The sequence below is a fragment of the Melospiza georgiana genome, chromosome 16 (genome assembly GCF_028018845.1).
Source record: "Melospiza georgiana isolate bMelGeo1 chromosome 16, bMelGeo1.pri, whole genome shotgun sequence".
In the NCBI taxonomy this organism is placed as follows: Eukaryota; Metazoa; Chordata; class Aves; order Passeriformes; family Passerellidae; genus Melospiza; species Melospiza georgiana.
Genome location: NC_080445.1, coordinates 595724 through 610218, shown reverse-complemented (window position 1 = coordinate 610218; position 14495 = coordinate 595724). Strand labels below are relative to the sequence as shown.

The following is a 14495-nucleotide window of genomic DNA, read 5'->3' as shown; positions in this document are numbered from 1 at the left end:
TCTGTAAAGAGCAGTGTTTGGGGGCTGTTGGTCCTTCTTCCTTCAAACTAGAACCAGCTGGGGGAGAAAGGGCTGGGGCAGAGTGTGGACATGTGAAGGAGGTACTCCCTGAACCGGGATTCAGTGAATTTTGAACAGAATTCCGTTGTGTGGGGCAGAGTCAGCTGTGCTGGTGGCACCTCAGCTGTCAGATTGTCCCCAGTTCCTCTGTCCTGCTGCTGGTGCTCATCAGCCCCTGTCCCCACCATTTCCAGTGCTGCCGAGGGGCTGGAGGGGCCCTGGGCACGCTCTGCCCCACATCCTGCAGCAGAGCACCCTGTGCTGGGGCTCTTGCTGTGCACAGGGATCCTGGAGCCCCCTCTCTGCAGCTGTCCCATGCTGGGCGCCGTGCCCAGAACAGCGTGTTCTGGTATGGGCTTTAACCACAGGATTGTGCTTCCTCTTGAACTTCTGCAGAGGTACTTCAGCCAGGCCAGGCCCCGAGGGCTGTGATGGGTTCCTGGGAAAGTTCCTGGGGCCCATAGCCAGCCAGGGACAGGTGAGCTCCTGCCCCACTAAGCTCAGCCCCACAGGCACCGCCAAAGGCCCCGGCTGCCCCCGTGTCAGGGGGAGCACCCTGTGTTCTCCTCCTTGCAGGCCACTGCCACCAACCCAGCACTGCACTACCCCACTGCCAGCAGGGAAGCTAAAGGCAACTTCTAAATCAACTTTTTATTATTGCAAGAATGATAATTAAACAGGCTGGTGCCTCTTCCCAGCCGAGTCTCTGTGGAGTCGTGTTCTTGGCACACCATCAGCTGTGCCCACCTGCACCGTGAGCGCTACAAACCCTGGGCAGCAGCACAACAGGGCACCCAGGGGCTCCAGCAGTGAAGGGAGAGTTCAGTTTCCATCGTAGTTGTTTGGGAATGGAAATTCTGCAGCCTCAGAGGTCAGAAGTAGCTTTGGTCCCATCCCAAGGCTCTGCTCCATGGTATGGCACAGCCACATCCGTGCAGCCAAGAGCGCTGGAGAAGGGGGTAGGATGAGACAGTCTTTAAGGTCCCTTCCAACACAAACTCTTCTAGGGTGCTGTGATCTACCAGGCCAGGGCCTTGCATCCACTGTGAGGACATCCTGTCCTCTCCCTGCCACCACCCTGCTCTGCTCACTGGAATTGCTTCCCACCCACCTGGTGATGAGAAACAGTGACACGATTTTACAGCAATACTGATGTACACAAGCCCTACACGCTGAAGCCAAAGCCTGACTCTGCGAGGTTTATTGCAGGGTTTATTAGGCAGAGCTTCCTGCCAGCGATCAGTCATAGGAGAGGACAGCCTGGGCTTTTCACTCCCTCTGACTGTGGACAGACAGCTGCCCAGCGCGCGGCCGGGCTGACGGACCCCGCGGTCACTCGGTGTCCGCGTCGCTGTCGGGGCCCAGCGTGTCCAGGGGCTGCACCCGCAGGGAGTCGTAGTTGGGCGGGGGCGTGCCGGGCTCGGGGGGCAGCGCCGGGGCCCCCACGAGCTCGTGCTGGAAGCCCAGGTTGGTGTGAGCCTCCACCAGCCCCGACACCGTGGGCGGCGCGTCTGGGTACCGCGCCCGCGCCCGCCGCTGCTTCAGGCCCTTGCACCAGCTGATGACGTTGATGACGGTGATCCACAGCGAGTCGATGATGATCTCCCCAAACTCAATGAGGCACAGCACCGAGCCCCCCATCCAGAACCCAAACTGGCCTCCCAGGCTCGACAGCAGCCAAACGATCTGTGGGAAGAGAGCAGAGTGAGCCCCCCAGATGTGGCCCAGCCCGATCCATCACCCGTGTGCCAGTGCTGATGTGGGTGATGCCCCTGCACCTGGGACCTGCCCGCTGGGGCTTCTCCTGTGCTGGTGTTGCCCTGCAGGGCTGGGACAGGGATGGGAGACGGAAGGAATTGAGGGGTGTGAGCCACCAGGCAGAGGTGGCTTCACCCACTTCATTTCAGCAGGTGTGCCAAGAAGCAGCCTCGAGGGACATGACAGGCTGTCCCCCAGGGCACTGAGCCCTGCCCGTCCCAGCTGCTGGCTCCTGTGCCTGCCCTGCCAGAAGGGCTGGGATGGGCACTCACCGTGGTGGCAGCTGACTCCGAGATGGTGCGGTAGTTGTACTCCTGGAAGTAAATGTTCAGCTTGATGATCCCATTCCTGCAAAGAACAAAACCCACCTCAGTGAGGAGCTGGCTGTCAATGCCCTGCACCTCTGCTCCAGCCTGACCGTGGGACAGAGAGACACCAAGACATCAGTATGGAGTGACAAACGTAATGACATTGGAACTGTCCTCAAGGCTGATTTTACTTTGCTGCACGTTTGAGTTTGACTAGCCCAGTCTGCAGCTCTGGAGAGCAGAGGACATGCACGAAGTGCCTTTTGGATCTGCCTTTTGTGTGTCCCAGATGAACGCTGCAAACCTCGTCCTCGCTGCCATTCGCACCCGCGCGCTGGCCCGGAGCCAGGGCTCGTGTCAGGCTGATGTTAACAGGCTCAGCAGAGAAGATAAAGTGGTTGTTCCTTTCACTCACCTGTCCAGAGTCACATTTGTTGACATATCCCTTTCATACGACAGAATATGGAAAATCCAGTCCTAGGGAAACAAAATCTGTTCACAAAGAGTAGAGACACCCTGTGCTCTTGAAGAGAACAAGCCCTGCGGGTGCGGTGCCCCGTGCCAGGCAGCCCTGGCACCCTGTGCAGCTGGAGGGGGACACCGTGGGGCTCAGCAGGGCAGTGGGGGTCCTTCCCTGTCCTGTGTGGGTGGGGAAGGTGGGCTCAGCCTTGGGCTGGCACTAGGGCAGAGCCCAGCAGGGAGGAGCCACCCTGGGGTCCCCCCCTGCCTCATACCCTGGTGCTGGTCTGCTCTGCATGTGGGAAACGTGGACTTCAGCAAAGCTCTGACAACAGCCAGTGCCCGTGCCTGGGGACAGGAGCCACCAGAGTCTGTCACAAGCCAAGGAATGGGGGTTACCTCAGAGGCTTCTGATGGCCAGTCCGCCATGGAGATGGTCATTTTGTACTGGGTGTCACTGGAGTGGAGAGGGAGAGCGTTAGTGTGAGATTTCCCCTCCTCTGAAGTCCCTGGAACTTCAGTTCTCCCACAGCAAACCAGCCCTGCAGGGTTTGCTGCCCTTTCAGGACAGTCAGGACCGATGGGAGTCAAAGTGAAGGATCCTCCACCTCCACAGCAACCAGATCAGGCTCAGGTACTCACTTGCATGTTTCTTTGCAGGAGTCAATGCAGATCTGACGCTGTTTTATACTGGACCTCAGTGAGGAATAGCAATATGCTGTTTGGTGAAAACAAAATTAAAGTATTTCTTTAGATAAGGACCCAGTTACTCAGGTATATCAGTTCCATTTATCAAAATAAATATTAGGTATGACCACGCAATACAGATTTGCCACCTTTCCTTTCCTTGAGAAGCTTGAGCAAAACATTCAGGCAATTTACTAATAAATTAAAAATAAACTGTCAGTTTCTGAAGACAGTTCTCACAGAACCAGCTTGCCCAGGATTGGTATTTTTGGCATAGCCCTGGCCTCTGCCAGCACAGACCCGTGCTACCCCAGGGGAGCACTGGATCCTCCATTGCCCCTGCCAGGGGACCCAAAATTTTTGGGTGCAGAGGCCTGGAGTGATATCCCGTGTTCTCTCTCTTTGGTGCCCAAGGGCTCCCCCAGCCAGGACCAAAGGCAGCCCCTTCTCCCAGCACTGGCCCAGGTGGCCACGTCCCACAGGGAGCAGCCGTGCAGGAGCTGCAGGGACAGCAGCAGACCCAGCCCCTGAAACCCCCAGCAGCTCTTACCCCAGCCTGGGTTGTCCTGGTTATTGCAGTAACTGACCCCTTCAGGCAGAGGGAACATGTAGTGCCCACAGCCACAGATCTCCACCATGTGGTTCTGGAAGCAGGAGCGCAGGCAGGCCTGGCAGGGAAGGGGATGCTCAGAGCTGGGCTGAGCCCTGGGGAGCCGTGCCCTGCTGGGATGGCAGCGGCCCCCGGGCCCCTGTGCCCCAGGAACTCCTGTCCTGCACTGCACGGGTGATCTGGGGCTGCCAGAGCCTCTGCCCAGAGCCCTGCCAGCCTCGCTGGGCACTGGAGCTCTTTGGCCACTCGTGAGCCCTCGTGGGCAATGCACGGAGCTCAGCACCCGCTCCCACTCACACAGGAAACTGCTCATTTCTCAATCATTTCAGGGCTTCACAGAGGTAACATTCACGCTTCCAAAAGGGAATACAAATGTTCTCTTCCACCACAGACAGGGCTGTGCTCTCCAGGCTTTACACAACACTGACAAAGGGCTGGTTTTACATTTTAAGGCCATGAATTTCCAAATCCTTCAACATAAAGAGCAGACGAATGATCTCTGTGTCGGTGCTGCTCTTCTGGGGAGGATTGTGGCTGCAGCTCCAGCTGCTGCACTGCCATTAGCTTGGTGAGGCGTGAAGTTCATCACCTGAGCCTGGAGTGGGATTCTGCACGAGGCAGCACAAAGCAATAGCAAAGTCTGTGAGAAGATAATTCAATTTAACAGTCGTGGGCAGGACAAGCAGAGAATTTCTGAGTGATAGGAAAGGCCCCCAGAGTGCAGAGCAGCCAGGCAGTGCTGGGAGAGCCTGGTTTTGCTGAGAGGGCTCTGAAGTGGCGTTACGTGCACACAGAACTCCATCACGTTTGCACTTCCAGGGAATAATGCAATCCTCTCGAGTGTTTGCTTAAACCTTATACAAGCATCTTCAAAAGCTGGCTAAAGTGGTCTAGTTGTTATTATATTACATAAAGGTAGAAATATAAAACCACTGCCAGCCCAAAGCCCTCCTGATCTCCGGGTGCATCTGTGAATCACCCCAAAGGGTTTGGGTGTTTCCCTTATTATCACCTTGCACCCTCAAGAGCTGCTTCTCTCTCCAGCACAGCCTGTTACAAATTAACCTCTGCTTAATGCTGGCCCTCTAATTTTCTACAGATGCAAGGTTTACTGACACTCAACTTTCTCATCCAATTTTCAGAGTGATGAAGAAGCAAAGGGCTGTTTCCCTTCCTGCACGAACCGGCTGCATTTTCAGGGTGAAAAATGACTTGATTCCCCCAAAGAGAAAAAACTTAAAGATCGCAGGAGTGTTCAGAGGGAGACTCTCTGCTTTGTACTCATCTCCTTTCAGGGGTAAATATCACTTGTGTACACAAAACACAGGCTCCTGAGAAGTGTCACTCTGACATTGTCTCAGCAGAAGTTTCCCAGAGCCTCAATGACTCTTTCTACAGAGCCATGTGGGGCTTAGATCAGATATGAGGAAAAATTTTTCATGGAAAACGTTGTAAAGCATTTGAACAGGCTGCCCAGGGCAGTGGTGAAGTCACCATCCCTGGAAGTGCTCAAAAATCATGTGATATGGCACTTGAGGACATGGTTTATCAGTGCTGGTGCTGTGTTGATACTTGGATTTGATTATCTTGGAAGGTTTTATGATTTTATGATTCCCCCGTAACCTACATGATAGGCAAGGATCTAAGTGCCTTGCTGACTTTTCCTGCAGAGTGCTGCTTGGTGCACAGGTGCGTTACCTGGATGGAGTAGGAGGTGTTGTACTGGCTGTAGAGGTTTTTAACGGGGACGTCGGAGCCGTTCAGGGTGCAGTCGCTGTAGGGGTAACCCATCCTCTCCAGCTCGTCCTGGAGAGAAACCCAAACACCAGACTGTGCTTATCTCTTCTCCACAGGTCCCTGTGCCATTTTCCAGAGCTCTGTAATTCCGTGCTCCCCACTGGCTTTGCTAGAGATGAGAGTCAGGGCTGGCAGAGCTGAGGAGGCTGCAGCCCCTTCCCTGGGTGGATCCAGGCAGGCCAGGCTGCTCAGGGTTTGCCAAAGCCCCTTCTGACACGCTGCAGAAAGAGACAGCCGTGACCCGAGCCCAGAGTCCCGGCCTCAATCAAGCACTTTGCCAGGACAGTTACATAAAATCCTCCATAAAGCGCTCCAGCCCCTGACAGGTGTGTACCTTGCCTCCTTTGGTTTGAGCCAGTTCAGCCAAGACTGAAAGCAAACTTGGTTTGGCTCCCATCAGATAACATTATTCTCAGACAATCTGCTCCCCAGGAATGCCACACATACCACCAGCACTCCAATGGAGGTTTCTGTCCCAGCCATGGCGTAGATGCCCTGGTCCTTGAGGAAGGGAAAGCTCTTCTGCTGGTGCAGCATGAGCCTGGCCCCAGCGGCAGAGGACAGGTAGGGAATGTAGTCCTGCTGGCTGATGTCCAGAATCAGCTTCAGCCCTGGGACACCAGACAAAACACAACAGGAATTGCATGGGAAGGTGAGGCTTGGGGAAAAAAGGAGTCTGTTTTCTTCTCCTGTTCCTTGGGAAGAGCCAGGGTCTGGCTGCCACGGCAGCCTGACCTGGGGAGGAACACTTATGGTGGTGAATGCCCAGAACTGCAGTAGCAGGCAACAGTCACGTGTTGCCTCAGATATTTTAAATACCCAGAGGATGCCCTTCTGCTACATGTCTGTAGTCACTTTTTTCTGTGTGGCACATTTTCCTTTTGGGGCTCACCCCCTTCTGGAATGCCTCTGCTCCCTCTTGCAGTGCTCCAGTGACAGAGGAATCATAAGTCTGTCCTGAGGGACAGAAATGGGTACCAAGAGACAGAGCCCTCACATCTGCTACTCCAGCCCCCTCCTCCGTTTCAAAGCTCCCTTACCAAACTCAGCCCCGGGGTTGGAAGAATTCAGAGCCTCTTCATCCATGCCCCAGTTAAAGATGTAGCAGTTACCATGGTCTGGGTGGTAGATTTGGGTGAAATTCCTGGAAGAATCATACACAGAAAACTGTGACTCTTGGGAGGACTAAAGGGGTGCAACATAAAGCAGAAGGTGGGCCCAGCTCAGCAGCTGTGCTTCCCAACACTGGGAAGCGTTGTTAGAGCTGAGAATCAGCAGCAATCTCATTAGCAGCTGATATATATGTTAAAAAGAGAAAGGAACCCACGTGCTGTTCGTTCCTGCAGGGACAGAAAGGAGCAGGGGGCTCCTGTGCACCTACTTGTAGTTGCAGGGCTCAGCCCCATAGAGACAGGCCAGGATCATGTCCTCTGCCTGGTAGCCCATCCTGATCCTCTCGTGCAGCGGGACCTTGGAGAGGATGGAGGTGGACTGCAGGATGTACCACTCGGTCACCGCCTGCGCCGCGCTGCTGAAGTTCCTGTACGTGCAGTTCTCAGAGCCCTGGTGGCTGCACTGGGGACACAGAGCAGGCAGCCTCAGCCTGGGGGACAGCAGGGCCATGGGGACCCCCTCCCCACCTGCTCACCCACATGCCAGCCCTGCCTGCAGCTCCAGGGACCGAGAGGTTCAGCCTGACGGGGCCACAGGCCGGCTGTCACTGAGCTGGCTGTCACACTCAGCTGGCTGTCACTCTGAGCTGGCTGTCATTACAGCCAGGGACATTTCCCTGCTGGGCAGGTCATACATCATCCCCAGGGTGACCCCACAAGTTAACAGAAAATGTCAATTTTGGACCAATTCTTTAAGGCTGCAGTTTCCCCAGCCTCTGAGGTCTGCCCAGGCAGGGTCCTTGGAGCCTCCATGGGAGCAGGGGTGAGGGATTCCAGGATCACCTTGTGCCTCTGCAGACTGCAGCAGGAAAGGAATGGGACAGCAGCCTCAGCCTCTCCCTGGCATTTTGGGTGCCTGACCCCAGGAAGGGGTTAAGGTGCCTGGGAGCCTGCAGGGACCACCCTTGCCCTGGCTCTGTCCTGGGCTCAGCCAGCACCAGGGCTGGGTCTGGCCTGTGCCCAGACCTGGCACGGCCAGAGCAGAGCCCCAGGGCAGAGTGGCCACGGGCAGCTGGTGGGGAGGGGACACAGATCTCCCTGATGCATCCTTGCCAAGGCACCCATCCCTCATCTCTGCCTGCTGCCACTGTGGGACCCCTCTCCTCTCACCAGCTTCACTGCCAGCTTGTACTTCTTCTCTTCCAACGTGGTGTTGGCCGGGGCAGGTGTAGCAGTGGTTTGGTTCACCTCAGTGGTTTCATTGTCCATGGTTCCATTGATCCCATAGAGCTGGTGGCCCTCAGCAGTGTCACTGCTCACATTGGCTCTGCTGTCTGTGGCATTTTCATTGTCCACAGCAGTCTGGTTGGTCTCAAAGATGTCCAGGATGATGGGATTGTCTTTGTCGTGCTCATCAATGAGGACCAGGGGGATCTGGTTCCAGAGCTCCAGGTCGAGTGGCAGGGACGAGTTCTCAGTGCTGTTGCCTGGTGTGGGCTGCAGGATCCTCTCCAGGGCTGCGTCGATGAGCCTGTCCAGCTCCTTCAGCAGGGGCTTCACCTCCGAGTACCTGCGGGACAGACAGTGGGACAGCAGTGCCAGGGAGCGGGGACACGAGGCAGCTCACCTGCCACACTGCTGGTTTGGACACTGCTGGGCACCTCAGAGTGCTGACTGAACTTACTGCAGGACAAGGGGAGCTGCCCTGCAGAGCACGGCCAGCCCGGACCCTCCTGGGCACCTCAGAGTGCTGCCTCAGTTTACTGCAGGACAAGGGGAGCTGCCCTGCAGAGCACGGCCAGCTCGCACCCTGGTGTCCCAGCAGGCTGCAGCGGGGCAGAGCAGTGGGACGATAAACAGGGAGTGCTGCAGGGCTGAACACACCAACGCTGGGCCACATTGGTTCTAGTTCAGTAATTCACTGCAGTTTACACAAAACACCTCTAGCAAGTGGAGGAAAAACTACCCCTAAGCAATTCTTGTGTTGGCCGGGAGCGTCTTGCCTTGGGCTACACTATTGCATGGATTTAAAATGACGATAGATTTAAAGCAACTCTAATGAAAATCAGTGACTCCTTTGAAATCACAATTCAGTTCTCTGTCTCTATGGCAGACAGGACTGCGGAACCAGCTCTCAGTGACTGGAGTATGAGCAATGAGAAGAATGCTCACAGTGAGGAAGGAGAAGGAAAGAAATTGTGGGGAAAGATGGAGAGACTGATTCTGGCTGGGAAGGGTGAGCTGAATTTGGTTCTTTTATGAGCTGAGGAAAGTTTGCAGGGAGATAAAAACCTTCATCGGATCGACCGATATGGTACAGAAACTGTGTTAGGAAGAAACTTTTCCCCGTGAGGGTGGTGAGGCCCTGGCACAGGTGCCCAGAGCAGCTGTGGCTGCCCCTGGATCCCTGGCAGTGTCCAGGCCAGGCTGGACAGGGCTGGGATAGTGGAAGGTGTCCCTGCCCAGGGCGGGGGGCAAAATGAGATGAACTTGAAGGTCCCTTCCCAACCCAAAGTGTTCTGGGATTCTGTGAAGCCCAGGAGAACTCGCAGGGAGGTGAACCCTCCTCTGGCCCTGAGCCATTCATCTCCATATTGTTCTTTATTTGTTTTAAGGCACACCTGGTGACTCCATTGATGCTCCTAATGTGATGTCTCAGACAGGAACCGGCCCTCAGTACCTCTCACTGGCAATGTTTCTGAGGGGTTAGGGCACACATGGGGAAACTGGGAGAAGAAAAACTTACTTGAAGGGGTTGGCGTTGCAGATGGTGACTGCGGGGAACTTCATGGTCTTAAAGCCAATGGAGAGGGATGAGGTGACATTGTAGGAGAGGTAGGTGTTGATGAGGATCCCCCACTGCCAGAAGACCAGGGATGCAAAGAGCAGCGTTAGGAAGAACCAGATTAATTTCTTCTTTGGCCCCTCCTTGATGATGCGCTTGGGGCCGTGGGTGTTGGTGTTGTCGCAGTACCAGACCAGCAGCTCCTTGTAGGTGTAGCCAGGGCCCTTCTGCAGGCGGTGCAGCGCCCGCACCAGGTACTTCTTCAGGTTCATGCTGCTGCCTGCGAGCGGGAGAAAAGGCATCAGAGCAGCTCTGGGAGCAGCAGGGGCTGTGCCACACCAGGTGCCCGGTTTGGGCAGCACAGCAGGAGTGGGGCGGCCACTGCGATGGCACGGCCGTGGTTTGTAACCCGGGAAAAACTCAATGCTCTGCAGGGTCATGCCATGGCAGCAGCATGGCAGCCAGCCTCCGCTACAGGAGAGCTTTGGGATCAGCAGCTCCACAGGTGCCGAATGATTTGTCCTGTTTTGGGTTCTTGCTGGCCCCACCGGAGCTGAGTGACCTGCGGGATGTGGCTGTGCCAGGTGACTCCCGAGCCTGGCCAGGGCCCTGCAGTGTGGCAATGCCTGCCCAGGTGCTGCTGTGTGCACTCTGATACAGCTGGAATGCTGTCCCAGCCTCGGCCAACACTAGATGGACCAAGCAGTACACGCAGAGCAGGCTTGGGTAGAGCTCAGGCTCACAGCGTTCAGGGATCAACCCCACATGGAGCCTGAGACAATTTTTCTTTAAAGTAGGAAGTATTAGAGCATATCCAGCTTTCAGAGGGACAGAAGAAGAGGAGCTGGAAGCAGCAGCACCTTTCCCAGGACCAGGAATGCTGTCCAGGGCTGCTGCCCGTTGGAGGAGGGAGACCAGATTGTTTTTTTCTACCAAATTCCTTTGTCTGTCAGATATTATCAGTACGGCCCCCCCACTCCTCTGCTGTGGTGAGGGATGCTGCATACTTGGCATTCATTTTGTGAGTAAACAGAACATTTTGTGCTGCTATTTTAAGGTTAGAATCTGTGTTACTAAATCTTAACATCCTGAGGCAGGATTTCAAAAAGAACCTGAGGCAGGCACTCAGAACGTTTGTCAGATTTAAGCTGCAGGAGAGCAGAGTTAAAGATTAATGCTGGGAATAGGCCCCATCCCGGGAGGAAGAGTGGCGGAATAATGCAGCAATAGTTCACCAAGGAGCAGCACTCGGCAGGGCAGGAATGACAGTGACACAGCATTACTTGCAGGTGAGCAAAGAAGGCAGCAGAGGTGCGCACGGGCCCTGGGGAGTGAAAGGAGGTGGGTTCTTCATACTTTTCAAAAATAAAGAAGGTGATACTGATTCCTTGATGTGCTGGCCAGATCTGCCAGTTCTCCTGAGTAGCACACAGAGAGTTTGATAACCGTATAAACCCAACAGATTTTGAAGTCTCGCTGCACGACACAAAGAGGGGTGATGGTTTTCACTGCATGCCTGTTACCTCTGATGTTAGATGTAGGTGCTCCTCTGTGGGAGAGGACTTGGGGAAGAACAAACCCCAGCTGCTTCCTCTAAGATCTGAGGGCAGGCTGTACTCTTATAGAAAAGCTTTTGTTCTCCAAGGAACTCGTGTCCTGGGACTTGGGCCCCCGGACCCCCAACCTCCCCATCTCATCCTCCATGCCCTTGTGCCACGGAGGCTGCTCCTGCCCTTGCCCGGGGGTGCTCTGCTCGTGGAGGGAGCACGGCTCGCACCAGAGCCTGGCTGGGTTTTGGGCAGATGCCACAGAGGGGGGCAGTGACCGTGGTCTGTGCCGAGCTGCCCAGGCTGTGGTGGGCTGAGAGCCCCGGGCTGTGCTGCCCCAGCCCTGCAGAGCGAGCCAGCCCTGCCCGGGGCACAGCAAGCCCAGCCTTGGCTTTACAGTCCTCAGAGCTGCTCTACATCGGGGAGCCCCGCGAGGCCGACGATGAAACACTTTCTGCCTTTTAACAAATCCAGTAACAGATTTAGAGTGGATTGCAGTTTCCAGCCCCTGCCTGGCTGCTGCTGGCCAGCTGTGTGCCCTCAGCTGTCCCTGCTGTCACCAACCACTGGCTCCTGCCACAGGGGGACTCCACTGGTGTGCCAGTCCCTATGGGTCACTCATAACTGGGAGAAGTTATTCCTCTTCATATGGGATAAAAGAAATGGCAAGGAGCAAAAGCTGCATTTGAACATGCCTGGATGACTTTTTTTGTGATGGATATTCTCATTTTAACAGTTTTCTTCCTACCTTTATTTCCAGTGTTTCCAAACAGGCTCCTTCCTTGCTGACAGCTGGAAGCTGCCCCAGGTGAGCCCCAAGGCCCTGTTTTGGGGGCTCCTCCCTGGCACAGTGCTCAGAGCTCAGCCCAGAGCTGCTCAGGGCAGGGTTGGTGCCAGGTTTGGTGCCAGCCTGGGGTGGGTCCTGCTCTGCCCCATCAGCAGGCTGCACCTGAGCAGAGAGGTGATAAATGAGGGGTGTAAGGACCCACTCTCCATCAGTGCACTGACAACTGTGTCCCCTTCCCACAGCCCCTGGGAGGGAGGAGGAGGAGCAGTGATGGAGCAGGAGCTGAGCAGGGTTGGGGGCACAGAGGGGCCACCCCCTCGATAGACACAGCCCTGAACCCTTTGCAGGTGGGAGCCAGCCCTGCGTTACGTCCCTGCACTGCTCCGGGCTGCCCTGGTCACAGCAGGGTCACCTGAGCTGAGCCAGGGCTGCGAGCCCCCGTGTGTGCCAAGGGTGCCAAGGCCCCTCTCCTGGCAGCACCTGCATTCCTGGGGTGACCAAAGCCATCCTAGGAGAAACCTGCTCCCGGTTCCAGCGGGGTTTCTCTGTGCTGAGGACGTGTCCTCCCTGTCTCCAGCAGCTGATCCAGCCCTGCCTCATCCCAGCATCACCCTGGGTGAAACTCCTCCACCTCACAGTGACATCACACTCCCACATTACGAAATGATCCTGTTGACTCTCTTGAATCTCCTCTGGGGTTTTCCTAGGGCAATTGCCACTTGGAGGAAATAAAGTAATGAGCAAAACTTGCCCCACTCCTGGAAGCTCCAGGGTCAGATATGGGCAGCAAAACCACGCTGACACTACCAGCCCGATGACACTGTGATTGCTCAGCACTTTCTCTCCTGAGACACACCAGTCACTCCTCTCTGATGAGCAGCTGCTCATCTGCCATCTCCCCTGAACCCTGAGGGAAAAGCCTAGTTTTCCTAAATGAGACATCTCTCTAGTGGTACTTTGGCAAATTAGAGGAATTTCTTTTATTACCTCACAAGTTTACAGGTTGGCAGTTGGAAAAGTGGAGCAGCCACGAGCCAGTGAGCAATGGAAGCCTGTCTCAAGGTGGGGTCAGAGCTCCCAGCAGATGCCCTGTGCTGCTGGTGCAGGGACAGCGGCCAGGGCACACTGTGCCAGCTGCACCGCCCACGGCTCCAGCCCACGCAGGCGCCTCCGGGCTCCAGCCCACGGGCAGGCGTGCAGCACTCAGGAGTGTTTACAGTCTGCAGCTCAGATAGCGCGGCCCCGACTCTGTGTGTGTGCCAGGCACTCTGCTCCCGCTGCCCTGCCTAGCCTGAGCTCCCTCTGCTCTGCAGCCGGGCTGGGGCTGCTGCGGCTGGAGAAGAGAAGGCTCCAGGGAGAGCTCAGAGCCCTGCCAGGGCCTGGAGGGGCTCCAGGAGAGCTGGAAAGGGACTGGGGACAGGGATGGAGGGACAAGGGGAACAAGGGGGAATAGCTTCCCACTACCAGAGGGCAGGGATGGAGGGATATTGGAAAGAAATCCTACCCTGGGGGGTGGGAAGTGCAGGGCTTGGAGCAGCCTGAGGTAGTGGAAGATGTCCCTGCCCAGGGCAGGGGGTGAAACGAGGTGGACTTGGAGGTCCCTTCCAACTCAACCCAATCCACGAACCTGTGGCTCCCACGATGTCCCGCTCTCTCGGGACAATCACAAGCCGTGCTCCTCATGTGCCAGGAAGGTCACATTGTGAGCTCACTTGGTTGCTTAGGCAAGGAATCCTGGACAGTAAGAGGAGCAAACCCCCAGCACCAGGGACTGCATCCCCTGGGATGCTGCGGGCACACTCTGCCTCACTGGGAGCACCATCCTGAGGGAGATGGCACATTTCCAGTACCAAACCAAACACTGAACTACTCCACCAAGATGCGGTTTGCTCCCATTCTCATTAATCAGGGAGATTAAAGGAAACCCCTGGGTAAACAAAGGCTAAATCCGAACTACTACCCCTTGCTGCACGCCGGGTACACCCCAAACCCCTGCCCAGCACGAAACCCGCCCCGCTGCCGCCAGACCAGGCAGAGACCGGGCGACTCGGGTGTGTAGCCGTGTCAGACACCACGGCCGGTCCCGTCGAGCCGGTCCCTGGGGCCCGGGGCGCCGCCCGGGATGCCCGAGGGCGCTGACAGATGCCGGGGCATCCCTGGGCAGGGTCTCGGCCGGAGGGACCGGCAGCCCCCCCCGCACGCCCTGTCCCGCCCCCCGTGCCCCGTACCTGCCGCCCGTGCGGCTCCGGCCGCGCTCCCGCCGACACCGGCCCCGGCCCCGGCCCCGGCCGCGCCGCCCGGCCCGCCCCGGCCCGCCCCGCCGCCCCGGCCGGGCCCGCCCTCCCGCGCCGCCAGCGCTCCCCGCCGGTCCCGGTTCCCTGGAGCGCGGCTCTGATCCCTCCCAGCGCATCCCGGGAACGGCGCCTGGTTCTGCTGCTCCGGCTCCCGGCAAACGCAGCCCGGGATCAGCGGCACGGACCTCGCGCAATCACTGAGTTACTCGCTTAGGAAGGGACCTTGGGAACAGAATCCTGCCGTGGCTTGGGTTGGAAGGGACCTCAAAGCCTATCTAGTGCCACGCCTGC

General features: G+C 56.7%; 1 protein-coding gene across 1 annotated transcript; it reads right to left on the bottom strand.

Annotated features, from left to right (window-relative positions):
* Positions 1-1392: 1392 nt before the first annotated feature.
* Positions 1393-14166, bottom strand: SCNN1B (sodium channel epithelial 1 subunit beta). Its single transcript, XM_058035641.1, has 13 exons — positions 14139-14166; positions 9538-9856; positions 7962-8361; positions 7061-7254; positions 6720-6823; positions 6127-6290; positions 5581-5688; positions 3823-3940; positions 3228-3303; positions 2985-3042; positions 2542-2603; positions 2091-2166; positions 1393-1746 (listed from the first exon to the last, which is right to left on the bottom strand). The coding sequence occupies exons 2-13, from the start codon at positions 9846-9848 to the stop codon at positions 1393-1395; spliced, it is 2025 nt and encodes a 674-aa protein (XP_057891624.1). The 5' UTR covers positions 9849-9856; positions 14139-14166.
* Between the last annotated feature and the right edge of the window lie 329 nt (positions 14167-14495).

What these genes read in the sequence shown, in the direction of transcription:
- SCNN1B (XM_058035641.1), bottom strand. Translation starts at nt 9,848, where the DNA reads ATGAACCTGAAGAAGTACCTGGTGCGGGCGCTGCACCGCCTGCAGAAG. An exon ending in CAACCCCGGGGCTGAGTTTG is followed by an intron (nt 6,291 to 6,719) that starts GTAAGGGAGCTT and finishes CTGGTGTCCCAG; the next exon opens with GGCTGAAGCTGATTCTGGAC. An exon ending in CCTCCATTGGAGTGCTGGTG is followed by an intron (nt 5,689 to 6,126) that starts GTATGTGTGGCA and finishes GTTTCTCTCCAG; the next exon opens with GACGAGCTGGAGAGGATGGG.